Source organism: Coenobita brevimanus, chromosome 58, assembly GCF_032717465.1.
Source record: "Coenobita brevimanus isolate Jiangsu-jjx chromosome 58, ASM3271746v2, whole genome shotgun sequence".
Lineage (NCBI taxonomy): Eukaryota > Metazoa > Arthropoda > Malacostraca > Decapoda > Coenobitidae > Coenobita > Coenobita brevimanus.
In genome coordinates this window covers 18,942,406-18,970,196 of record NC_137011.1, presented here as the reverse complement: position 1 = coordinate 18,970,196, position 27,791 = coordinate 18,942,406, and the positions used below count along the sequence as shown (strand labels likewise).

General features: G+C 41.7%; 1 protein-coding gene across 1 annotated transcript in view; it reads left to right on the top strand.

The window, feature by feature from the left end:
• The window catches only part of LOC145402667 (uncharacterized), a 98,079-nt gene that overhangs the window by 30,305 nt on the left and 39,983 nt on the right, over positions 1-27,791 (top strand). Inside the window, exon 7 of the mRNA XM_080274649.1 lies at positions 795-923. Within this exon, the coding sequence (XP_080130775.1) occupies positions 795-923 (129 nt within the window). The remainder of the gene's footprint in view (positions 1-794; positions 924-27,791) is intronic.

Genomic DNA, 27,791 nt, shown 5'->3' with positions numbered 1-27,791 from the left:
TGTGCTTCAACTAATATTAGGCTCACTATAATAGTAAGGCCTGTAAATATTCAATAATATGATGCTCACTACAATAGTAAGGCCTGTAAATATGTGATAAGTTATATAAGGTGGAAACTGGTATACTGTTAGTGGAAAAGTATAATGTAAGTTGAAACAACAGTCATAGTGAGTCAACTGTGCAAGAATTTGGCAATTTTCATGTGTTTGTGAATGAAACAACGCTTATATCACCTATATATTTGTGTGAAACCAATAAATTCTTGTACAACATGTAAATTTGTACAAAATTAATAAATATCTACATATTTTGAGTGGTTTCCAATAGTTACCCTTACCATAGAAAACGCCACAGTAGCAGCACGGCTACAGAGAAGACAATATCAGGTGCTCAGAGGGTCACCTGTCTAGACCATTTCTAACCTCAGGTGAGCACTTTATTGGTGATTTTCCATTGTTTCTCACCAAAAACGGACATTGGAGCAAAAAAAAAAAAAAAAAAAAAGTAAAAAATTTGTCGGATTTTGGGTGTAGGTTTGGTAATTAATTGGTCGGTATGGGTGGGTTAAATTGTTCAGAATTAACCATGATAATTTTATGCATCATGGGGTTCAGATCATTTTTTTGCTGAAATTATATAACAACGATTCCTTCATGAAGTCAATATTTTAGTACATCACCATTCTTTTTTTTTTTTTCCCCAGTGTATAACAGTTCTCTCTAGACTTTACATTTCTCATTCCAATTTTTTCATGGTACTCTGATAGGATTTACCTGTTTATGGAATGTTTCAGGGGTGATGCATACGTGGTCCTGCCTTACACCTCATCAAAGACACAGCCACTGTCTGTAGCCTTCTGGTCTTCTGAAAAAGGATTAACAATACATTCAGCATTTATGTTATACTCTGATAAGTTTTCCAAGTAAGTGTTTTATTATTCATTTTGATGTCTCTAACACAGACATTGCAGTAGCAACCTTTTTAAATTTTATACACTTTTTACATTCTTTTTTCCTTAGAACTTTGTGTGCTCCCTGTACCACTCATCTGTCCCATGTTATTCGGTAGGTATATTCACACTCTCCTCAGTCCATGTGTCACATATCAAGATGTACTGTAGAAACGCCCAAAGAAGTGGTGACCCGATTCTCAGTACCTTTCCCTCAGAAATTGGCCTAGTCATATTTCCTTTATTGTGAGTAAGAGGGGTAGGCAGCCCCGCCCAGGGAAGCTCTACCGCCAAGGTAACGGGAGACTCAGGGAATAGCCTGGATTCCATTTTCTCTCCTAGGACTTGGTAGCTGATTACACATCTTTCTGCCTCAAACATCAGAGGGCATCAGGCTGCCCTCTTTACACAACACACACATCCACATTATATCACATCACCTTAAACCAGCTATCCTCTCTCCATAAAACACCAATCTTGTCATTACATATCATACACATTCCACAACTCATCCTAGCTCTCCCCCCCCATAAAAAGAACCATGGCTGCTGCTATACTGGGAATTAGTGCGGTGGTTTCTCGGGTGACCACCACTGGCAGGGCTGGGTCGTCTGCACAGCGTCCTCCCGGTCATCATGAAATGACTATGCCACTTCCAGAGTTGTGGCGCCCTAAATCTGCTCGACAGTGCAGTAAAATTTTCTTTTGCAATATTGGAGGACTTCACTCCGACATCAACTCTGTTCAAAATTTCCTCCAGTTTGCATCCCCTGATCTGCTATTTTTGACAGAGACACAAGTTAGCTCTACCTCAGATTTAGCTAGATTTAATTTTCCTGGTTATATCTTGATTCAAAATTTCAGACCCAAAGGAGGCGTATGTTGCCTTGCTAAATCCGAAATTGCCCTGGAGGAGATTACTAAATTTAATTGTCCATATTTCGATTATTCCATATAAAAATTAAATTCTTAGGGTAAAATTATGTATTTCTGTTGTGTTTATCGTTCCCCTAATGCCCCTCCAGAGCCAAATTTATTCGACTCTGTCTTCACAGCTAAGTATCCTTAACATTAATACTGCATCAGAAATTACTATTCTGGGTGATTTTAATGTCTATATTGTTGAATGGCTCACTTACTCAGCCAGAACTGATGACTCTGGTCTTGAATGTGAGCTATTTGCAGACTCATTTAATCTCACCCAGTTAGTCAGTCAACCCACCCGTGTACCAGACAACCCCGATCAAAATCCCCACCTATCGGACTTGTTTCTATCAACCAATTCAGATAATTATAATGTCGAAGTGGAGTCCCCCCTCGGATCCTCGGATCATTGCCTGATTTAAGCCACCAGTTTAACACCTACCACACCCTCCTGCTTTGAACCTGTCATGGTGACTAAATGGCACTATGACAGGGCCGACTGAGAGGGACTCCATAATTTTTTCATGGATGTTCCTTGGACCTCCTTTTTCTCCCAAGATGCAAATTCCACATTGGGCCACAAACAGGATTTCATTAAAGTTGGCATGGAAACATTCATTCCCCATCATACTTACAGAAAAAGATGTAATTCTTCTAAATGGTTTGACCACAATTGTGCTAGAGTAACAGAACATAAAACAATAGCCTATCACTCTTATACAAGGACCAAAACAAAGAAGCCTTTAACTATTATAGAAATATCAGAAACCATGCCAAAACTATTATCAATCTATCTAAATCAAACTTTCTACATAGACAGGCTAACAAACTACTAAACAACCCAAATGATAACAAAATATTCTAGTCAATGCTTAATTCATTCAAAACTAACTTCACTAACACCTCTTCCATTCCACCTTTACAGTCCCCCAATCTAGTAAGTGACCCACGTGGAAAAGCCAAACTTCTTGTTGACATTTCTTCACCAAACTCAACCCTAAGTACAGAAAATCACAATATTCCTGCACTTGATTTTGATTCCCTTCAAATACTTCCTTTCATGATTCACACCAGATACGTACAAGCTGTATTACAGAATCTCTCAGCAGACAAAGCTACTGGTCTAGATGAAATTCCTTCAATAAGGAAAATTTTTCCGCTTATGCATCTGTACCTCAAGTTTTCCAGCCTCTTGGAAAGAAGCAAACATCCATCCTGTTCCTAAAAAGGGGGCAACTTCAGATCCATCAAACTATAGACCAATTGCAATAACTTCCATTCTCGGTAAAGTGTTTGAGACACTAATTAACAAACACATAGTCAAGCATATAGAAATTAATAAATTATTCAATGATCGACAATATGGATTCAGATGAGAACGTTCAGCTGTAGACATTCTTTACCTTCTTACCCATCAGATTAATAAAACAATAGACCAACACGGTGAAACACACACAATAACACAAGATATATCAAAAGCATTCGACAGAATATGGCACCGGGCCTTATTGTCTAAGATGTCACACTATGGCCTTGCATCACTGGTTCCTCTAATTTCTTCTTACCTTCATAATGGAAAAATATGGGTCATGGTAGATGGAATTTATTCTCAGTTTCATTTCGTAAATGCTGGCGTACCTCAAGGATCAGTTTTGGCACCAACCCTCTTTCTCATTCATGTAAATGACCTATCTGTCACTCACAACCCAATACACTCTTATGCTGATGACTCGACCCTTCATAGTTATTTCACATTTAGTACCTCCTTTACACAATTTGATATTATATATTCCCAAAAAAACAGCAATTTTCTCTTAACCAGGACCTTTCTAAAATTAATCAGTGGGGACAAACAAATCTGGTCTCATTTAATGCTCAGAAAACTAAATACATTGATTTCTCCAAAAGAAAAAATCCCTCACACTCTCACATAATTTAAAATGATGTCAATGTTCCCATATCCACTACAATTGATATCCTAGGTGTTACTCTAAACCCCAACCTAAGTTGGACATCTTATGTTAAATCCCTTGCTAAAAATGCCTCCAAAAAATTGGGACTTATGTCCAGAGTTCGTGAGTTCTTCACTGACGAGCAGATGGCCACAATATACAAAAGTCATGTGCGTTCTCAGATCGAATACTGTTCACCACTGTGGAATGGATGTGGAGCGGTTGCATTGAGGCAGTTGGACAAAATTCAAAATAAAGCCTCTAGATTAATCAATAATCCTGCCATTACGCAGGACCTTCCTCCTTTATCAGTACATAGAGATGTTACTTCTTCAGCATTATTCTATCGATATTTTTACCGTAAGTGCTCTGACGAACTAACTTCAATTGTGCCTCCCCTTCACATTTTCTCCCCAAATACTCGGGCAGCTGAGAGCGCCCATGAATTCACACACTCTCCCCCGCAATGCAGAACCTCTGCTTATGAAAATTCATTTATCCCCAGAACTACTACTCTCTGGAATTCACTTCCTGGGAGTTGTTTCCCACAAACATTTAATCCACTTCAATTCAAATCCATTTATTATAAATATTTTATGAAAGGAGGATGCCTTTAGGCACATGGATTTTTTTTTTATTTCCTTTGTTTTTCCTTCCTCCATTCATTAATATTAATAATAATAAAAAAACAGAAAGAATGGTATTTAGGTTAACCCGCCCCATCCCAACCACTTTTCCACCACTGACTCCCCCCAATCCCTACCATTTTAGGAAAAATTTTTTTTTTGCTCGAACCTTCGCTTTTGGTGAGAAACATCGAAAATTCATTAAGAAATCGCTCACCTGAGGTTTAAAATACTCATTACAGGTAGGAGTACCTCCTTACCTTACTGGGTTTTCTATCAGGCTGGCACCAAAGAAAACGAGTTCTATGGGAGGATAACTATTTCACACCACTCATAAACGGTATTTATTTATTTACTTGGTACGAATTTATATGTAGTATAAGAGTATATTGGTTTTCAAGCAGTAATATAGGCATTACAAGCATTGTTTCACTCACTAATACCTGACCTTTTTTTGCCACATTACCTGATCATCATTTCTAACTGTTTCTTCCTCTAATGCTATGTAAAGTTTGTCCTCCACATTGTCACTGATTGGGGAATCACTCTGGCCCTGAATTTCGTACCGTGGGGCATGACATGGCTATACTGGCCAGGTCACTGATAACAGGTGAATTGCTGAGATAATGGCATGCGGGGGGGGGAGGAGGTCATGCTGGGTAAGGCATTGTCCCTGCCTGGCATCTTGTTGAGGAAGGTGTCACGTTTATACGTACCAAAAATGACTCGCGAAAGTTGAAAATTGTGCAAATTAGGGACCTTGCAATTTTTTCGCGTTTATGTACATTGACGGGATTGGCAGTGACAAAACGTGTGGACGTTAAAGAACGTCGACGGGATTGGCAGTGACAAAACGTGTGGACGTTAAAGAACGTCGACGGGATTGGCAGTGACAAAACGTGTGGACGTTAAAGAACGTCGACGGTACGCCGCGGGTTAACATAAAAAAATCATTATGTAAGTGTTGTTAATGTGTGTATCTTCAATTACGTGAAAGGAAACCACAATATACTTGAGTTGAGGCTGTAGCCATAAGAAAAACTATGAAATGCACAAGCTTTTGCACAACGATTTCAGGGTTAAAATGCAGCGAATCTCTAGTAATGCTTGTTATATATCCTAAATCAACAATACTGTGGGGTAAACGTTGCTTGAAATGAATTCTATAGTCAAAAGTAATGTCCAAATCACGAGTGTCATCGAAAATAAGTATCAAAAAGTATATTTGTACCCACATTTAAATCTCTATGCAGGATGAAATTCAGGCAGGAAAACAAAGCTGTAAGTGCAACATCACGAGCACTATGAGCAAACAGTGGCATAATAAAAGGCAGCAAAGGCTATCTACTGAACCTAGTGAAGAGGTGAAATTATTGGAAAACAACTATAATCTTTTACCTTAACCTGGTCCAGATTTTCATCATTTTGCAGTTTATCTCTAGTAATCTAATAGAGGCAAGACAATACTATGGCTCCACAGTTATTCCCATGGCCCTTCTTTCTAACTGTTATCATAATTTAGTACTCATATATTTTTACAATTCACCATTCAAGATGGAAATATGACAATTTTAACCCATCACGTCCTAAGGTTTTCCGCTCCTCCGACATCCCCCAGTCCCGAGCTATTTTGGAAAAATTTTTTTTTGGCTAAAACTTCCGCTTTGGTTGAGAAACGAAGGAAAATCACCAAGAAAGGGCTTACCGTGGTCTATAAGTGGTCGGAACAGGTGAGGTCCCCCTCGCCAGATATCGTATTCTATCATTGCCATGTGAGGTGCTCACGTTTTCTATGGTAGGGAATATTGGGAGAAACAACACACAACACCTCTATATTTATTGAATTTGAACTAATAAACAATAAGACTAGCAATATAATGGATTTCAGACACATATGTATATGAAAAATAAGCATTGTACCATCGTGCAAGCATAGCGAGTTAGGTCCGAGTCGTAACATGCTATATGCTAAGTTTCTTGTATCAGTCAACATATCATTTTTTCTACTTGTATACTTCTGTTTCAATGACATTTTACCAATTTTTACTGTTTGTAAATGTTTTCAGATGTTTTCATTCATTATGATGATATGCAGCATAAGTTTAGCACACATCGGCTTACTAAGCACACTCGCTATGACTCGTATTTCAACATACCCAATCGTTTTATTACTTTCCTATTATTTTCCCTTTACATAGAACCTTTCCTTCACCACTGTAAATGTTTTTAATTATTTACATTCATTATGAGGGCATTTAGCGAAATCCTAGCGCATATTCACGTAACAAGCACAATTTCAAACACTTGTGTTTCATCTTCTACTTTATTTATTCACTCCAGTTATACTTTCCCACTTACATTACACATGTTTACACCCCTATATTGTACTATACATAGTTACAGGCATTATTTATTCTAGTGAGCGTCATGAAAATACCCTCGCAATGAATGTTTCGACCAACATAATATTCAAACACTTATATACTAATTCTTCACATATATTACACACTTTCCCGCTTGTTGACTATTTTCATAATTGCGGGCCTTATTCATTCAACTTCGTGTCAGGATATCGCATCTCTATACACACGCTAGGAATATTTTGACTTAGAATATATTTCAGCACTTACAATAATTTGAACTTATATTATACCCGTTAGCATTTCCAGTAACAATAATTACATATTTACGGCCCTTATTTATTGCACTGAGCGACAGAATATCGCATCATAAAAACCTCGCTAGGTATGTTTCCACTTACAGCATATTTATACACTTACATACAATTTTTGCACTTATGTTATACCCGTATGCACTTTATACTAATATTTTCAGATCAACATGACTGATAATTTCACTGAGCGTCTGTTTGTCGCATTTACTTCATAGTTTCAGCGTCCTATCGAATTCACACCATATCAGAATTGCATCAACGTGTGATATTCGCTGAAACATGGGTGAATACAGAGACCCACACCACACTCGATGCACTCATAGCGGGTGTCCTTCCTCTGTGTGGTGAGTCTCACCGGGTAATTGCTACACACGTGACACCTGCTTTGGGGCCTAGGTCTGTTTGGCTGGGGAGGGATAGGAGTGGGGAAATGGCAGCCGGATATTCTCAGGGGAGTTTGGGCAATAGAGGCAGTGCGGGTGCGATGTTGGGGCCTTTCAACAGCATAACGTGCAATCATCTCTCTTGTGAGCTCCCTCACAAACCCTTCAAAGGTTTCTTGAACTCCTGTTGTCATGGCGTGAAGGTGGTGGCAATTCAGAGTAGTGATGTCTAGCAAGTGAAAGAACAGTTTCTTATACCACTTCATCGTGGTCCTGGCACACTCTACCGTCGATATCATGGAGTCTGACTGGTCCACGAGGCGCATCTTTATGTTATAGTCCATGACACACTCAGGTTTCCAAATGTGACGCCTGTTCTCGCTCCGGTAATCAACAGAATCAGTACGGTGCATCAAGGGGCGGTGAACCATTGACAAGAGGCTTACTTCTCTATTATGGTTCCACACAGTTGCAAGGAAGTTGTTGGCTTTGAAGAAGACAACCTCATTCCTGTCAAGTTTCCGCCCTACCTTGGCCATGTGATGCCGGTTCACCTTCACGGTTCCACAGTCTCCCGTTTCATGCATGTGAATAGAACGAATGAGAAGAGAGCTAGTGTACCAGTTGTCCAGGTAGAGGACGTGACCACGATGAAGGTAGTCTTCTATCATTGTCTTTACCACTGCTCCCAACAGTCCAATACTCCGATCTTCTATTATGTCTGTCTGTGCACTGGTGTACAAGACTATGTCTTGCACGTATCCAGTCCTACAGTCGCACATAACAAAGATCTTGAACCCAAAACGGTGCCTTTTGCTGGGTATATACTGCCTAAATGAAATATTACCTCTCCACAACACTAGACTCTCGTCTATGACGAGGTCTCTATAGGGATAAAATGACGAACGAAAGGTTTGCCTCAGGTGATCAAAGACCAACCTAATTCGCCTCATCTTATCTGTGTCGTTCGCATTGGCAGGATCATGAGCATCATAGAAATGGAGGCGACTTAGAATTTGTTGAAACCGATTACGGCTCATCACTTGCCCAAATATTGGGGTAAACATAACAGGGTCCCTTGTCCAGTAAGCCAGAATTCTGTTTTTTCGTATAATACCCATCAAAAGGACCAGGGCAAAAAATAGGAACATTTCTGAAAGGGAGACAGGGTAATCATATATGATAGAATGCCTACTTCTTGTTCCCAATCTTTCACTCTCAAGGTGCTGGGTGCTTGCAAAAAGGTTGATTTGGTAAACAATCTGCTCAACGAATACCTCACTAAAAAACAGGTGGAAAAAATCCAACCTGGTGGAATTATGGTGAATTCCGGGAGCAATGCAGCAAGAGCGCCCCTGCTCAGTGAAGGGGTGAATGATGGGAGAAAAATCACTCCAATCCTCCCAGTTCCATCCCACAAATCCCTCGTCCCCATCATCCCCATCACCGCCTTCGTCTGGGTGGGGAGGAGATCCTGGTCAGGGAGGTCAGGGAGAAGGAGTGTGGAGGGCTTCCCCACTGTCACTCCTCTTCCCTCTGCCTTTACCCTTTCCCTTTCCCTTACCCTTACGGCCTTGAGGAACATTAGGGGGCTGTGGGGATGAAGTAGGGGAATATTGGGGAGCATAAGATGTGCTGGGGAGTGGTTCCTCCCCACCTTCCCCCTCCATGATAACACCACGTGATTTTTCATGCACCCTAGCTCGCCCACGTGTTAGGGGATATTGGGGAGCATAAGATGTGCTGGGGAGTGGTTCCTCCCCACCTTCCCCCTCCATCACAACCCCACGTGATACAGAACGCACCCGCACTCGCCCACTTGATACACCCCGCCGCCTCACACTAGCTAGGGAGAGCAATGACTCACTCACGCCACTCTCACTTTCCATACTCCTCCCTGCACTTTCCCTTTCACTCCCCACTCCCTCCACGGCACTTCCAAATTCCCCAAACAAAATACTAGGCCCATACCTGCTCGTCCGACGTGGTGTGCACTCGGGCCCACGATGAGTTATTACCTCACGTCCATACTATGTGGTAGCACGTCCCACGACTCCGTCCTCGTCCTCGTCCTCATCATCGAATTCGGGTTCCATATCCCGTTGGGGCGGGCATAGGATGTTGCACGTGGTTTCTTGGCCGGCTGCCCCTCTCTAGCAGCACGGTAAGTCACGTACTGCCGCTTCCTGGGGGACGGGACTTCTTCATCACTGCTGGTGGTTTCCTCCTCCTCCGGCTGCACATAATCTTTATCAAAAACCTCGTCATCCAGTGGGGAATCACTGTCGCCTGTAAAGGCCAGGGCAGCTTGAATTTCCACCTCTGAGAGACCTCTCGTAGCCATGTCTGAGCAGGACCATTACTAACAGGTGAGTGGACAAGCCGTGGGTTAGCGCGGATCGCGCAGGGTCGCCGAGTGTCCCCACCTGCTGGCAGGTAGGGGAAGGTCATGCGAGGATACGGACTGAATATCAAGCAGAAATTTGAAAATTGTCGAAATTATGCACTTTGCAATTGTACGACGTACCGGTACGTCGCCGGGACTGGCAAATGCAAATCGTTGCAACATACCCATATGTCGACGGGACGGGGTGGGTTAAACCAGGTAAAAGGGGTAGTTATTTCTGCTGATGATGAAATTTCAACATGGAGTAGCATCTACAGTAATTCCTCAATTATTCGGACATAACAGAGCCAAAGGCATGTCCGGGTAATGGCAACATCCGGATAATGAACACTATTCCCCTTCCACACCCAAACCTTACCTATACCCACCTCCAATTAATACCAAACACATTTCTGCAGTTCCTATGCTTGATTTGGCAGTGTTTTTCGGACATTCAGGCTTATTGAGACGTCAAAACACACATAGGCATATCAAAAATAATGGTAAACACCAAGAAAAATATGCAGGAAAACCACTGAAAACCAAAAAACACCTTACCCAAACACTATTGTATGTACAGCATATCTCCTTATTTTGGTAGTCTTTTCATGTCATTCTGGCATATTTTGGCATAAAACATACATAGGAATATCCTAAATAATTTTCAGGACCAAGAAAACCTTGCATAAGAACCACAGAAAACCAAAAAACACCCTACCTAAACACCACCGTATGTACGGTACTTGTCCTATTTTTGGCATTGTTTTCGGGTCATTCTGCCCTATTGTGACCTCAAAACACACATAGGAATGTCTTACATAAATTTTAGCACCAAGGAAACTACAAAAGAAACCTAAAGCTACCTGCTGAAAAAACATTCAGTTGGGCTACTTACCAGCCAGAGCACTGCCACCAGGCATCGTAACCCGCCATCTCCAGCAGGATGTCCTGTGTGGTCTAGTGGCAAATTCTAGTGTCTAACAGAGGTCAAAGAACTCGGCCTCGTCATCCTGAACCTGCTGGAGCTGGATGATAGCGGGTGATACGTGGTACAGTGATGGAGGCCTAGCCACCTCAGGAGACTCCGAAGACAGCTGCAGACTTACGTTTAACAGAGACTCAATGGCTGTCAATGTGCTCGGTTGCGGGTCCGTAGGTGAAGGGGGGAAACGAGGTGGTGGTGGTGGTGGTGGTGGTGATAATGTGGTGGCACTCATGGGACTCACAGGCTTGAAGAACAAGTTGATATTGGTCTGAGTGGAACCGATGGTTATGCTGGAGGATAACAGTGTCCCAGACTGCCCACAGCTCCATCGCCAGGCTGAGTGGCACCAACTCCCTGTCACAGTATGGATGCTCAGCATACTCCAGCATCTCTTCCAGGTAGCCATGGAGGACACTGAGATGAGGGAGTGAAGGTGTTGTGGAGGGCTGTGAGTCAGGGTCCTCATCCTCATCCTTGTTGGTTCCTCTGTCTTCTTCCACGCCTGCAAAGGCAGCAGTGGCGATCTCCTCATCAGACATGGTCTGGTAGCCAAGATCACTGCTGTCATTGTCCAACCAATGCCGCATGTCATCAACATTCACCTGTTTTCCTGCTTGTCTAAGGTGATTGTTGAAATCATCCACGTCAAACCCCTCAAAATCTTGCTTGGCTTCGATTCCCTGCAGGAAATGAGACCAACCACTCTTGAGGGTTTTGATGGAGACTTCATTCGACATGTTCGCTCAGTTGATCACGGCAGACTTCAGGTCATAACGCCGAAGATTCTGCGAGGTCTGCTCCCCACGTATGTCCTCAACCGTGTCCTCATCCTCCAGCACCACAATCACCTCGTTGAGGAACCTCCATCAGTGCAGTCTCTTCTCAGCCAAGATCACACCATGGTCCATTGGTTGAATCAGAGCGGTCATATTAGACGGCAGAAACATGCACATAATCTGCCTGTCAAAAGCAACCAAATGCTTCTTAGACAGATGTGCAGGAGCATTATCCAGGAGCGGGAGTGCCTTCACCTGGTTGTGAGTGATTCCAAGGACCTCCATTTGATAATACATAACTTCCTCAACAAAATGTCTGTGGAACCAATCTCTGAGAACTTAGAGGTAAAGCAGGCCTCCACAGAATGGTACCAAACAACAGGCCGGCTATCCATCAATGCATGGAGACAACGTTGTTGTTTTGCATGCCCAACAACAATGGGTTTGAGGCTATGCATCCTGTTAGCATTGGCACAGCCTAAAACAGAGACATATTGTTTGGACAACTTCCCACCAGGCACAGACTTCTCCCTTTCCTCAGCCACGGTGTGGGTGGGCAAGGAGAGGTAGAAAAGACCAGTTTTGTCTGCATTATAGACTTCACCAAGGGCAAGGCCCTCATCCTTTATTAGGCGCTGCACTTTCTGGCAAAATGGGTCAATTCATTTTGCTGCTCCATTCAATGCATCACCGTGTGCCTAACGACCTGTAAATTCATGGCGTACCTGAAACCTAAACAGCCATCCTTCTGACACCGTGAAGTCCTGGATGTTGTGCAGGGATTCAAACTTCTCAGCAGCAGCCTTCACTTTGGTCCCACGCACTAGCACACCAGCACCATATTGCTGACGAAACCACATCAAAGTTGACTAGACAATAATGGTGTGCCAGGCCTGGGTCATTACCTTCCTCTTGCCATGTCACGTGCTTTCGCTGAAGTCCCATCCATACTGTCTAAGCTTGTTGTCTGACTTCTTGATATCAAACAATGTTGAACGGGCTAGATTATATTCGTGAAGAATGCGTCCTGTGGTCCAGCCTGCATCAACCTTGCTCAGTATCTCATGCTTCTTCTCCAGACTCAGAACCTTCCTTTTCCGTTTCTCAGGTGGTGACAACTGTCTATAAAGTTCACTTCCGTTCATCCAGGCAAGGGTTAGTACATGACGACAACAGTGGATGACCAGTAGATCACTGCCTCAGCCAGTGTATGATTCTTGTGGCCTGCCAGGCGACTGACCATTCGGTAGGGAAGTGGACAAGAGTGCATGATGTGGGGTTTCCACACTAACCCCGAAGGCTGGGGGACTCCTGCCATTCGGTGTAAGGCCGGACAGGCACGGTGACCACCGGTACCCTTCAGCCAAGAACCATGCTTGCCTCGTCCTTTCAAAAATAACCATAGGATTTTCTTAAAAATGGGCTCAATAGGTTGCCAAGGCAAAATTATATTGATTACCTGTATTGTACCTTACCAAACCTAACCTATCCCAATATGGCTGCCTAGCAGAGGTGGATGACTGTGCAATTGAAATCAATTCCCACACTATATGGAAGTGTACTGTACAGTATTGTATTGTACATTCACACATACAGTACTGTACTGCATACAGTACACTACTGTAGTACTATTATATATATTGGTACAGAAATTACAGTACTGTACTGATATTGTACTCAGCGTAGGAAGGTCTCTCTCTCTCTCTCTCTCTCTCTCTCTTTGTGTGTGGTGCGAGTGCCTCCTGATGGCCGTGCAATTTTCGACGTTCGGTAGAGAGGCGGATGGGCGCTATCAGTGAACATGTACTCATGGCTTGTGCTCTGTGTTACACACATTGTGGCAGTGAGGACAGAGCTAGTCCAGTGGCAGGGTGATACCAGACATTGGGTGGGGATGCGTACGGACATTTTGACACAACTTGCACGTTATAGTCATATTGCTCTGGTGCTGGAGTTTCACTGGGAGCGATTTGATGAGCACACAACTTTGACCATTCAGTACAGAAGCAGACGGACATTTTAGCTCTGGTTGTGGGTTGTGGACTTCTTCCCATTCACAGCTGGAGCCCAGTGGCCACAATACCGAATGTCAGGACATGTCGGTTGGCTGAAAGAAGTTCTCAGGCACTTTTATGTTCAGATAGTAGCAAGTAAATTCGGATAATGGTTTAATAGAGCCAAGGCACAGCATCCTGATACTGAACACATCCAGATACTGAAAGTCCGAATAATTGAGTTATCTCTGTATTAAGCAGTCTCATGAAAGACGATGAAAAGGGTGGTGGCAAAAAGCAAGAGTGACAGAACAAAAAAACTAAGTTAGTGGTAATAAAACTTGGGGGGTTAGCAAGGCAGGAACATGAAAATGAAGGATGGAGAGATACACCTACCCTCCTGGCGTGATCAAGACTGACGCAGTCCTTTGCATCGCTTGGGTGCAACTGAAAATAGGCCAAATATTGGTTATTATTTAATTGTTGTTATTAATATGAAATATCGAAGACGAACCTTAAGTTAGTTTTTCACAAGATCAATTATTATTTATTTCGTCAACAGTGTAAAATAAGTTAGGAGGGTAGGTAAGTTATGAAAAACATTAAAGAAAGGATACCACATTCAGGGAGTTTTATCCGACTCTTAAAGAAAGGTAGCCATCACTCATTTAGGTAACTGTACATTCATGGTGCAATACTGTGCAAAGAATATATATATATATATATATATATATATATATATATATATATATATATATATATATATATATATATATATATATATATATATATTATATATATATATATATATATATATATATATATATATATATATATATATATATATATATATATATATATATATATATATATATATATATATATATATATATATATATATATATATATATATATATATATATATATATATATATATATATATATATATATATATATATTATCATCATCAGCCGTTTGAGTATCCACTGCAGGACCGGCCTATCCCAACCGAAGTGGGGACGATACAGCCAATGAATCTCTACCAAGTGGCTTAGGCTGTCTGATAGAGACTGTAAGTAGGGTGTGAACTACTTGTAAGTGTAACTGTAGTGTTGGAGTGGCATTGGTTGTGTGTGTAGTCTGTGAACCAAGTGTAATCGGCCCGCGCAAGCCGACTGGGTGGAAGCATATTTTATAGTATGGGACACTGGTTCAACCACAGCACCCCTGATGTTCGCCAAGCAGTACGTGGCCAGGAGAACGCTCCCAAAGTTTTTGACCATGGCGGTGCGCGAACCCTCACTCTCCAGTGTATGAAAATGCACACTTTGCCACTGTACCACAGAGGCTCATATATATATATATATATATATATATATATATATATATATATATATATATATATATATATATATATATATATATATATATATATATATATATATATATATATATATATATATATATATATATATATATATATATATATATATATATATATATATATATTGCACGGAATTTGTGTAACCAGTGATTTCATGAAATCCCTAGGGAAATCATGAAATGAGTTTAAATTAGGATGGGTTAAGTAAGGTTAGGTTAATTTAGGCTGTGGTTAGGATAGGCTGGAATAATTTATGTTATGTTTAAATTAGATTAGGTTAGGTTTTATTAGGTTAATTTACATGAATGCCTTAGATAACTTAGCTTTCATTTAAATTAACCTAACCTTATCCAACCATCCTAGCATAACCCAATCTAAACTTTAAGTAGATTATCCCAGCCTAATGTAACCGCAGCCTAAATTAACCTAACCTTAAGTAACCCATCTTAATTTCAACTCATTTAACGAATTCCTTAGGGATTTCATTAAATCACTGGTTCCACAAATCCCTGTAACAGAGAGAGAGAGAGAGAGAGAGAGAGAGAGAGAGAGAGACCGTAGCACCAGTCGAGCAGGGCAGTACTCCAAAGGTGGAAGGAAAGCTGATGACAGGGAAAGCTGGAGCTCTCGTTTCATCAGTCCTCAGGACTAGTTCCTGACTATCCCCCTTTGCCGAACTTTTCTCAGTAACACAGAGAGTAGTCCAGCATGCTCTACAATACAAGTTTCTCAACACCAACCTACATGTACATTACACACTACGCTTCCATTTCAAAATTAAAGAAAAATAATGGCATCTAATAACCAAGCCTCAGAGTCCCGGGATGAGGGCATAAATGACCCCACTAGCCACCCCTCTCCGTGCTGACAAACGAGCTGCCTGGAACCACTGTCTACCTCGTTCATTTCTGCTCCAACTTTCCCTCTGTTGATTACCATCTCTCCTCCTCTAAACCTCACCTTCTCTTCTTAACTGAGACTCAGTTGTCTGAGGCAACTGATAGCAAACCCCTTTTCTGTATCCTCCTATTTTCTTTATACTCATTCCAAAGCCAAAGGTGGTTGTTGTCTGTACACAACGACTTATCTTGCCCTCGTATTCCTGAACTTGATTCTTCTGAATTCTCTAGTCTCGGGCTTCAGCTTTCCTGACATTCTCTGACTAAATATATCTGTGCTGCTTACTTGTCCCCTAATTCTACTGACTTAAAAATTCTTCGACTGTCTTACTTCTACGATGGAACACATCCTATCCGTTTCTCCTTTTCTGAAATCATCATTCTAGGAGATTTCAATGTTCACCACCACCTTTGGCTCTCCTCTCGTTTCACTGATCCACCTGGTGAACAAGCCTACATCTTTTCTCTCCTTCATGACCTAGTGCAGCTTGTACAGCATCCTACCCATATCCCTGACCTCCCTGGAGAGAGGTCCAACATACCTGACCTCTTTCTTACAACTAATCTTTCTGCTTACACTGTTACTCTTTCTTCTCTGTTGGACTCCTCCGATCACAACCTTATTACCTTAACCTGTCGTATCACACCAGTACAGCCTGTGGACCCTCGAAAGAAACGTCGGCTGTGGCACTTTGGAGATTCTGATTGGGATGGCCTCAGGCAGTACTTCTTTGACTTTCCCTGGAATGATTATTGCTTCCATGGCCGGGAGCTATCTGAGTGTGCCATGCGCATTCCATAGGATATTTTCATAGGCATGGAAGCATACATTCCTTTCTCATTCCTTTGACTAATGCAAAAAAGCCTTGGTTTAACCCCTACACCGCGGGCATGTTTCCCAATGTTTTGCGTGTCCCGCAGGGTTTTTCGGGCTCCGACAGACTCTCAAAATATTTTTGCCAAAAATCAGTTATTAGTCCTAGAATATTAAAATTACATATGCTTATGGCACATACCTTCAGCTTTCTCTTGGAATGTTTGTTGAGCCTTCGTCTGTTACCGTAGGACTTGTGGAGACCTCTGAAGTTGGGTAACGAAGTCTCCACTTTACACTTCCCGACAACCCGTAATATGATTACCACAGCCAGACTATAAACACTATAAACACTACTCTATGATTTTCAAGTAGTTTGGGATCCATACTCCCAAAAAAACCCACTGTGAAAGCAATGGAAATTACGAGCACGTCTGACCGTCGCACTTGTGCTAGTTCGCTCTTGGTACTCTGTCATTTATTATTCGTAAAACCCCTCACACTTTATATTTCTATTACTATATCACACTCATATATATCTGGAGTCTTTCTCCATAAGTTTCCTTCAGTAGTATTACTTTATTGTCACTGAAGTCATTCAATTTTTCATTCAGTAAAATACGTAGAGAGCCACGGATTCACTTTCACTGTTATAACAAAAAGTATTTGTACTCATATTCTTATACTACTAATTACTTGCATTACTATTTACATTTTCTTTTCTATTTTCAATATTTACCCTTCTATCTTACTTACACTATGTTATTCACTGTCACTTTCAGTATGATAAAAAAATAATACACTGTTCAATCATATGTACTGAACATCCATTGCTTTCATTTGCTATTTACACATTATTTGCACATTATTTACTCATTATTTCCACATTATTTCCACATTACTCTCCTTTCCCACTTACACTGTTAGAACTGCTTCTGGATGTGGTAATCAAAGAAGCAGGTAATACGGAGGGGAACCTGGCACTCAGCGCACTGCCAAGAGGTGCATTTGTGCTCAGGTGTGTGGCGGGTGGTATGTGCACACACCTGACACCTGCGGATCGCAGCCTTCCTTTTCCCTGTGGCAGGCATTAGCTCCAGTCTGTGCCGATTCATATACGCCCTCTGCTCAAGTCGGTCGGGAAGTGTTACTGGATGGCTCCTTGGAGTTGCTGCTGTCACCCTACCATATCTTTCCAGGGGCTGCTGGACACAAGTCCTGGCGAACAACCTCAGGGAGGACTTGGGTGGCTTGACCTTCATCTTGCACAGGATGAAGGCGTTCAGCATCGTCATATCTATGAGATGCAGAAAAACTTTCCTGTACCACCTAGTATTCTTCCTGAGGCAGTCGATCTCACCAATCATCATGTCGGACTTGTCCACCAGCCGCATGTTGATATTGTAGTCCAACACAGCATCAGGTTTCATCACAGGTTCGCCTGTCCTACGGTCGACCTTCCCACTGTCTGTCATCTCCCCGTTATGTATGGTGTTGAGCATGTGCACGACCCTCTTGTCATGCCACCGTATTGCCAGCATCTTCTCAGAGTTGTGTAGGTGCACGTCTCCTCGCTGCGAGGTTCCTGCCACTGTGAATTTGGGGAAGTGGGCACGATTCCTTTTGACAGTGCCGCAGGAGCCAATGCCGTGCTCAGAAAGGTATTTGGCAAGTTTCGGTGCTGTATAATAGTTGTCTGTATACAGCACATGATTCCCACCAAAATACTTTTCAAGGAGCACTTTCACTACACAGCCTGAGAAGCCAAGGGGGTGTGTTTTATCCAGATCGACAGTGCTGGTTGAATAAATGATGAAGTTAAGGATGTACCCCATCTTAGAATCGCACAGTACAAAGAACTTAATTCCAAAGCGATGGCGTTTGCTTGGAATTTACTGAACAAACCGAAGACGTCCTCTGAACAAAACCAAGGATTCGTCAATGACAACCTTCTGAAAGGGGTGGAAGTATGACATAAACTTATCTTTCATTCTGCTCAGAATCTCCCGGATCTTCCAGAGTGGGTCGGTTTGGGAAGGTACATCGTTGTCGGCAAAGTTCAGGTTTCCCATGATGTTCCGGAAGCGATCTCTGGCCATGTACTTATTGAAGGTGTGTGAGGGTAGTAAGGGGTCCATGGACCAGTATTCTTCCAACTCATGCTTCTTGGAGTGTGGCATGAGAAGCATGAGGGCAAAGAACACATACAGCTCCTGCACTCCCAGCATGGATCTTGGCTGCACCTGTACCACTTGCAGCACGTTGTGATTCATACCTGTTGGTCTCATCACATATGTGCTGCATGACTTCGTCATCTAGGAAGGCCAAAAGGTAGTCCACACACTCAGCATTATCGTCAATAGTGAAGGCAGGCTGAACTCCTGAGGAGCTCTCATCAAAAACTAAATGTTCAGGAACAAAATCGGACCCTTCCGTCCACGCGAAGGCGTCCAGGATTCCTTGTCGTGGGGGTGTAGGGTGGGTGGTGGTGGTAGGTGGCTGTGAGGAAGATTTACCCCGTTCAAGGTCACTCGCACTGACCCTGGTTGCCGTACAGCACTAGCAGCCCTTATTCTACTACCAACTCTACTTTTACCAGTCCTGGATTCACCTATTCCTCTACGGCCTGCCTTCACTGTTGATGCTGGTGGTGACTCCGACGACGAAGACTCCGGAGATAACTCAGCCGACGATGAGGAAAAAATGAGTGAAGTGGGGCTTGGGGAACTGGGAGGTGAATCAACTCGGGACTCATGGCAGGCTGGGTCACGTGGGGCCATTGTTCTGGGGCTAACACGCCGCCTTTTCACTCCCTTCCCAAATTCATTCCCTTGCTGCACTAACGGCTCCTTTCCCTTGGAGCTAGGGATAACTTCCGACACTGGAGCACTCGTACTAGCACTTTCTGGCACGATTACCTCACCCGGCTCATCACACGATTCACCCGAATCGTCAAAATCACTATCCATCATCACCATGGACAAATCTGGTAGTTCATGTGCCACTGCACGACTTTTTATGGGGGTAGAGGTCACGGGGCCCTTTGCAATGGGCGCAGAAGCGGCAGAAATGGCGGGGCGCGAGTGCGACATGGTTTGACCACAGCGGAGGACAAGGAACTAAATGCCGCGGCTTATCTGCGAAGGCAAGGGTTGACAATGACACTGAGGCTGACAACTGCTAACTTACATGCTAATTTTTTATTGGTAGAAAATCTCGCCAATACATAAAGAAATAGGTAGTTCCAGGTGAATGTAAATGTCACTTAGGCTTCTCCCTTCCTTTCTGATATATATTTTTATTACAGACATCGATTACAAGGCATAATTCAAAGGGGAAATTACCGTTGTAATGTAGCAAATGAATGCACGTGAGGTGTTGTCAGGTGATAATTAGCCAATTCCTTGTGTATAACACTATCACTTACCTTATTTTTTGGGGGTATATATTATTTTGTATAAGTATAGGGCATAGGGCTTATTTCAATGGATGAAATCTGTGGAAAAATCTGGGGGAAATTTGCTTAGCGCAGCGAGGCGTGGGAGATGAGAGGACAGGGTAATGGAGGGAGGGCAGGTAGGGAGGGGAGTCAGGAAGGGGGGAAAATCGCTAAAATGTCAACAATGGATGGGAGTATAGATGAGATTTGGAGTGCTGACTAGTGTTGGACATTGGCGGTACTGATAGATGATACAAGCCACCACTTGAGAGCCCGGGATAATTCAAAATAACACAGAATCACAAAAGTGACACCCCGTGGTATGATCCATTGTGGCTGAGCGTCACGAAAGTGACGCCCTGCGGTTAAGGGGTTAATCATCCTTGATCTAATGTTGTCCACAACAAGAAGGCCTATAAAAGGTACCAGAGGCAACCCACTCCTCAATCTCATCTTTTTTATGTTTATGTCCGGAATCATGCTAAGTCTGTTCTTTGCTCTGCTAAAAATAATTTCATATGTATTAAATGCTCTCAACTCTCCAACTGAAATTCTTCCCATACCTTCTGGCATCTTGCCAAAAACCTTTCTAACAACTTTACCTCATCATCATTCCCTACTCTTTTCTACTCTGATGGCTCTGAAGCTATTCCTTCTACTGATAAAACAAATCTCTTTGCTCAGACTTTCTCCTCCAATTCCACCTTAGACGATTCCGGTGCTGTTCCTCCATCACCTCCCCCCTTTGACTTCCTCATGGGTGACATTAAAATTTTTTCAACTGATGTATTTTCTGCCATCACTGGCCTCAATACTAACAAGGCATATGGGCCTGATGGGGTCCCTCCTATTGTCCTCAAGAACTGTGCTTCTGTGCTGACACCCTGCCTAGGTAAACTCTTTTGTCTTTGTCTGTCAACTTGTACATTCTTGCTGGGAGTTTGCTTTGATTCAGCTAGTCCCAAAGAATGGTGACCATTCTCAACACTCTAATATCACTCAATTTCTTTAATATCCTATGTCACAAAAGCTTTTGAGTATATTCTTAGCAGAAAAATTTTAAAGCATCTTTCCTATCACAACCTTCTTTCTGATCGTCAGTATGGGTTCCATCAGGGACGCCCCACTGGCTATCTTCTTACCTACCTTTCAGACTCCTGGTCATCCTCCTATCGGGACTTTGGCGAAAGCTTTGCCATTGCACTTGACATCTTAAAGGGTTTCGATCGAGTCCGGCATAAATCTCTATATTTCAAACTGCCCTCTTACTCTTTCAAGCCTTCTATCCGTGCCTTCATCTATATCTTCCTTTCTGGTCGTTCTAAGGCTGCTGTTGTAGATGGCCACCATTCTTCTAGATCTATCAATAGTGGTGTTCCTCAGACGTGTGTCGTATCACCAACTCTCTTCCTTATTTACTCATCAATGACCTTCTAAGCTGTACATCTAACCCTATTCATTCATAAGCTGATGATTCCACAATTCACCTTTCCATTTGGTTCTTGCAACGTCCATCTCAGCAGTTACTTCAAGAAACAAGGGATGAGGATATGGCACAATTAATGTCTCATTTGGCCCATATCTCTGACTGAGGTAAAAGTAATCTTGATTTTAATGCATCAAAGACTCAGTTCTTACACCAATCAGCCCAACAAAATCTTCCACAGGAGTACAGACAAATGTTTAATAACATCCAGCTCAATCCTGGATCATCCTTAAACATACTTGGGGTTTCAGTCTCTCGAGATTTATCTTGAAAAGACCATATTTCATCTCTTGTAATATCTGCTTCCAAGAGATTAGGTGTGCTAAGGTGACTCCAAACCTTCTTTACACCTGCACAGTTGTTGACTTTATACACAGGTTTTGCTTGCCCCTCTGTAGAGTACAACTATCATTTGCGGGGAGGCTCGCCACATACAGCTCTTCTCAATATGGCGGAGTCAAAAGCTTTTTGTCTCATTAACTCTCGTCCTCTTACTGGCTCCCTTCAACCTCAGTCTTTTCACCGCACGGTTGCATCTTTATCTCTTTTCTATCGTTACTTCAATGGTCTCTGCTCCTCTGAACTGTCTGCTTGCATCCCTCCACCTCTGTGATGGGTGCATAGCATCCGTCTGGCAAGAAATTCTCATTCCTTTTCCGTTCATCTCTCTAATGCAAGAGTTAACCATTACTTCCAGTCCTTCATTTATGCAACAGGTCAACTTTGGAATTGTCTCCCTTTATCTGCATTTCCTACTTCCTATGATCTCCAGTCTTTCAAATGCAGTGTGTCCAGGCATCTCGAAATGAACCGATCTTGAATTTGGCTGTCTTTTTTATTGTTTTTGTTTTTTTTCTTGGAAGGAACAGTTTGCCAGGTCCTGACCTTTGGTTCCTTTTTCCTTTAATAAATCAATCAATCAATACACACACACACACACACACAATATATATATATATATATATATATATATATATATATATATATATATATATATATATATACAGTATATGTGTGTGTGTGTGTGTGTGTGTTGTAGAAACTTCGTAGCTTCTTGTAGTGTGTTTTGCAGATCATTTATACATATATTAGACTCGTGGACGAGCGGCTGGTGTACGTGAGTAGTTTTGTAAGTAGATAATCTTGGTTCCCATTTGTCATGCAATGACAGGAGAGGTAAAGATTAGTATGGGACTATTTTTATTATTCTTGGAAACATTAACTAAGGCTCTCACACACAAGTATAGAGTCTCTCTGTTACCTCCACACTGTCTCACTCTCTCTCTCTCTCTCTGCCACACTCTCGCCCCTGTTACTAACCTCCTTTTCTCCAATACCTGTCGGTTCTATGGCTAGCCCCTCTCTGACCTCTGATTCCTACATTCTTGATTAGCAGGGGTCATGTCACTTGGGCTATAGTGTTGTTGAAGCTTCTAGAACACTGTATGTCTTTGTGTTTGTGCTGCTTCCGGTTCACGTCAAGCGTTCCTTCACTTAAGGGTTGTAAGCCCGTTTCTCTTTGGTCGATTCTCATTGAGACACTTCCTACCTCACCCCCTGGCTTGGTGCTTCTATCTATCTATCTATCTATTTATCTATCTATCTATGAGTTGTATTATTATAATATGGTGTCCTGACATCTCTCGGTCATGCCAGCTGGCGGTCCTCTGACAGTAATCATCATTGACATATGCTAATCTATTAATACATAATATTGATTATAATATTGTATAGATACTGTATAATATTCATGTTAATATTGCAGTGATCCAGTAATATTAATTTTAAACAAGTTGTATGCATAACTGAACAAATGCACTATAGTTAAATTGATTATAGAATATTGTATAACATATTGTAAAATGTGTATGCATAACAGACATACGCATATAATTGTGCAATGGTAATACTGCTAGGTCATTACATTACATATGGAGTTATCCCTTTAGTAATGTCTAATATTTCACCTAACGTGTGATAATTCTGGTTGTATGAATTGTTACACAATAATTGTACTGTACATAATTGTATTGTAATTGTTATATATCGTTTGTAGTGACATAACTGTAGCAAGTGTAACATAATTCTAGTAACACTGCAGTAATATTGTACTAATATTGTAGTAATACATAATTGTAACATTGTATGAATTGTTACATAATTGTATTGTTACATAATAATTGTATTGTAATTGTTACATATCGTTTGTATTTACATAATTGTAGCAAGTGTAACATAATTCTAGCAACACTGCAGTAATATTGTAGCAACATTGTAGTAATACTTAATTGTAACCTTGTATGAATTGTTACATAACTGTATTGTTACATAATTGTATTGTACATAACTGTATTGTAATTGTTACATATCTTTTGTAGTTACATAACTGTAGCAAGTGTAACAATTCTAGTAGAACTGCAGTAATATTGTAGTAACACTGTACTAATACATAAGTGTATCATTGTATGAATTGTTACATAATTGTATTGTTACATAAAATAATTGTATTGTACATAATTGTATTGTTCATAATTGTATAGAAATTGTTACATATCGTTTGAAGTTGCATAATTGAAGCAAGTGTAACATAATGCAATCGTTTGTCGTTACATAAATGTAGTAACTGCAGTAATATTGTAGTAACTTGAATTTGGCTCTCTTTTGTATTTTGTTTTTCTCTTGGAAGGAATAGTTTTGCGGGCCCGTTGCCTTTGGTTCCTTCATCCTCACATAAAAAAAATAAATAAATAAAAACTGCAGTCCTGACATCGCTAATCCGCTCATGCTGCAGTCGATGATAGTGATGATGTGCCTTGCCACTGGTTCGTGGAGAACAATAATTTGCTATTTTTTTTTTTCACTTATAGAAAGAGTTTATGTGGTATTTTGGCATTTGTAGCAACACTAACACATATTTTCATTTGTTTTTTATGTGACCTTACTGTATTTTTTTTCTTTTCCCTTTTTTTTTTGTGTGTGTGTATGTATTGATATTCTATAGTTTGTTTCTCTTCGAGTTAGAGAAAGAACAGAGAAATTAGTTGGAGAAGAACAGGGAGGCTTTAGGAAGGGAAGAGGTTGTGTAGATCAGATATTCATTCTTAGATCTATCTATCTATCTATTGCCAGACGTCTCAATCCCGTTTGGGGTGGCCACAAACAAATCACCTCCAAGTTGCCCTGTCCCCCGCCATTTCACTGCCCTGCTCCCAACTCACACACCCCTCTCTCATATACCTCTCCACCCCATCCCTCCATCTCATCCTCGGCCTCCCCCTCCCTCTTCCCCCCTCCACCTCACTCACATACACTCTCTTCGTCAGTCTTTCACCCTCCATCCTCTCCACATGGCCAAACCACCTCAGTGTGTTCCTCATAACGCTTCCTATCACATCCACATCCACACCACAACGCTCCTTTATATCCTCATTCGTCAGTCTGTCTCTCCATGTGACTCCACAGGCTTCTCTTAAATAACTAATTTCCACTGCTCTCACTCTAGATTTGTGTCCTTCCAACAACGTCCAAGCTTCACTTCCGTACGTTAGAGTTGGTATCACAATACTGTCATGTAGTAACTTTTTCACTTCCATGCTCACTTCCCTGTTTCTTATCACTGCTTTCAAAGAACCAGCAACCTTTCTTCCCTGCTGTACCCTTTCAAGCACTTCACCCTCCAAACCTCCATCCTTACTCATCACACTACCCAAGTACTTAAACGTACTCACATTTTCCAATTCCTCACCATCCAGCCTCGTTGTACATTCACTGACTTCACCTTTCTCAAAGACCATCACTTTACTCTTCCCTACATTCACCTTTAGATTCCGATTCTTACACTTACTCCCAAACTCATCCACCAAGCCTTGCAGCTCCCCTTTGTCTTCACTCAACAACACAGTATCATCTGCAAATAACAGTACAGAGAGTTTCCAAACACTATCCTCTCTCACCAGGGCTACTCCAACATCCACTACCCTACCTTGTACCTCTTTTATTACCCCATCCATGTACAGATTGAACAACCATGGAGACATGACAAATCCCTGTTTCAACCCAACTTTCAAAGAGAAAAATTCACTTAGCTCACCATTCACACGCACTGCAGCCTTCGCACCATCGTACATACTCTTCACAACATTCAACAACTTCCCATCTACTCCATATATTCTTAACACTTTCCACAATCCTTGTCTATCCACCGTGTCATATGCTTTCTCCAAATCCATGAAAGCCGCATACAGCTTCTTTCCCTTTTCTAGAAACTTTTCCACTAAAGATCTAAGAATGAATATCTGATCTACACAACCTCTTCCCTTCCTAAAGCCTCCCTGTTCTTCTCCAACTAATTTCTTTGTTCTTTCTCTAACTCTGTCAATAAGTATCCTACCATACACTTTTCCTATTATACTAAGAAGACAAATGCCCCTATGATTACCACACACTTCTTTTTCCCTTTTTCCTTTGTACAAGGGAATAATTATACCTGACTTCCAATCCTCCAGGACTCTACCTTCCTCCCAGGCCAATCTGCACATCTTCCACTTCCATTCTACTACAATCTCTCCCCCATGCTTCAGCATTTCACCAAACACTCCATCAATTCCTGGGGCTTTCCCCGATTTAACTATCTTCATTGCTTCCACAACTTCTGTCCTACTGATTTCTTCCTGTCCTCTCACCTCCCTCCTTCTCCCAGCCATTCCCCAGCCACTTATACTCGCATTACTTCCATCCTCTATGTTCAACAATTCCTTTAATCTGTAGTGGAAAAGTTTCTGGAGAAGGGAAAGAAGTTGTATGCAGCTTTCATGGATTTGGATAAAGCATATGACAGGGTGGATACACAAGGATTGTGGAAGGTATTAAGAATATATGGAGTAGATGGGAAGTTGTTGAATGCTGTGAAGAGTATGTATGATGGTGCGAAAGCTGCAGTGCATGTGGATGGTGAACTAAGTGAATTTTTCTCTTTGAAAGTTGGGTTGAAACAGGGATGTGTCATGTCTCCATGGTTGTTCAGTCTGTACATGGATGGGGTAATAAAAGAGGTACAAGGTAGGGTAGTGGATGTTGGAGTGGCCCTGGTGAGAGAGGATAGTGTTTGGAAACTCACTGTACTGTTGTTTGCAGATGATATTGTGTTGTTGAGTGAAGACTAAGGGGAGCTGCAAGGCTTGGTGGATGAGTTTGGAAGAGTGTGTAAGAAACGGAATCTAAAGGTGAAGAGTAAAGCGATGGTCTTTGAGAGAGGTGAAGTCAGTGAATGTACAGCGAGGTTGGATGGTGAGGAATTGGAAAATGTGAGTATGTTTAAGTACTTGGGTAGTGTGATGAGTAAGGACGGAGGTTTGGAGGGTGGAGTGCTTGAAAGGGTACAGCAGGGAAGAAAGGTTGCTGGTTCTTTGAAAGCAGTGATAACAAACAGGGAAGTGAGCATGGAAGTGAAAATGTTACTACATGACAGTTGTGATACCAACTCTAACGTATGGAAGTGAAGCTTGGACGTTGCTGGAAGGACACAAGTCAAGAGTGAGAGCAGTGGAAATGAGTTATTTAAGAGGAGCCTGTGGAGTCACATGGAGAGACAGGCTGACGAATGAGGATATAAAGGAGCATTGTGGTGTGGATGTGGATGTGATAGGAAGCGTTATGAGGAACACATTGAGGTGGTTTGGCCATGTGGAGAGGATGGAGGGTGAAAGACTGACGAAGAGAGTGTATGTGAGTGAGGTGGAGGCGGGAAGAGGGATGGGGAGGCCGGGGATGAGATGGAGGGATGGGGTGGAGAGGTATATGAGAGAGGGGAGTGTGAGTTGGGAGCAGGGCAGTGAAATGGCGGAGGACGGACGACTTGGAGGCAATTTGTTTGTGGCCACCCGAAATGGGATTGAGGCGTCTGGCAAAAGATAGATAGATGTTTCTTTTCGTTTGTCTACGCTTTTTCGGTGTTGTCCAAGGTTGCATAATTGCTGGTAAATTCCCTTGGGACCCTTTTTTTAAGGCTTAGTTTATATTGCAAAGATATTAATGAAAATGATATTATATAGCCCCATATTTTGTTATTATATATATATATATATATATATATATATATATATATATATATATATATATAT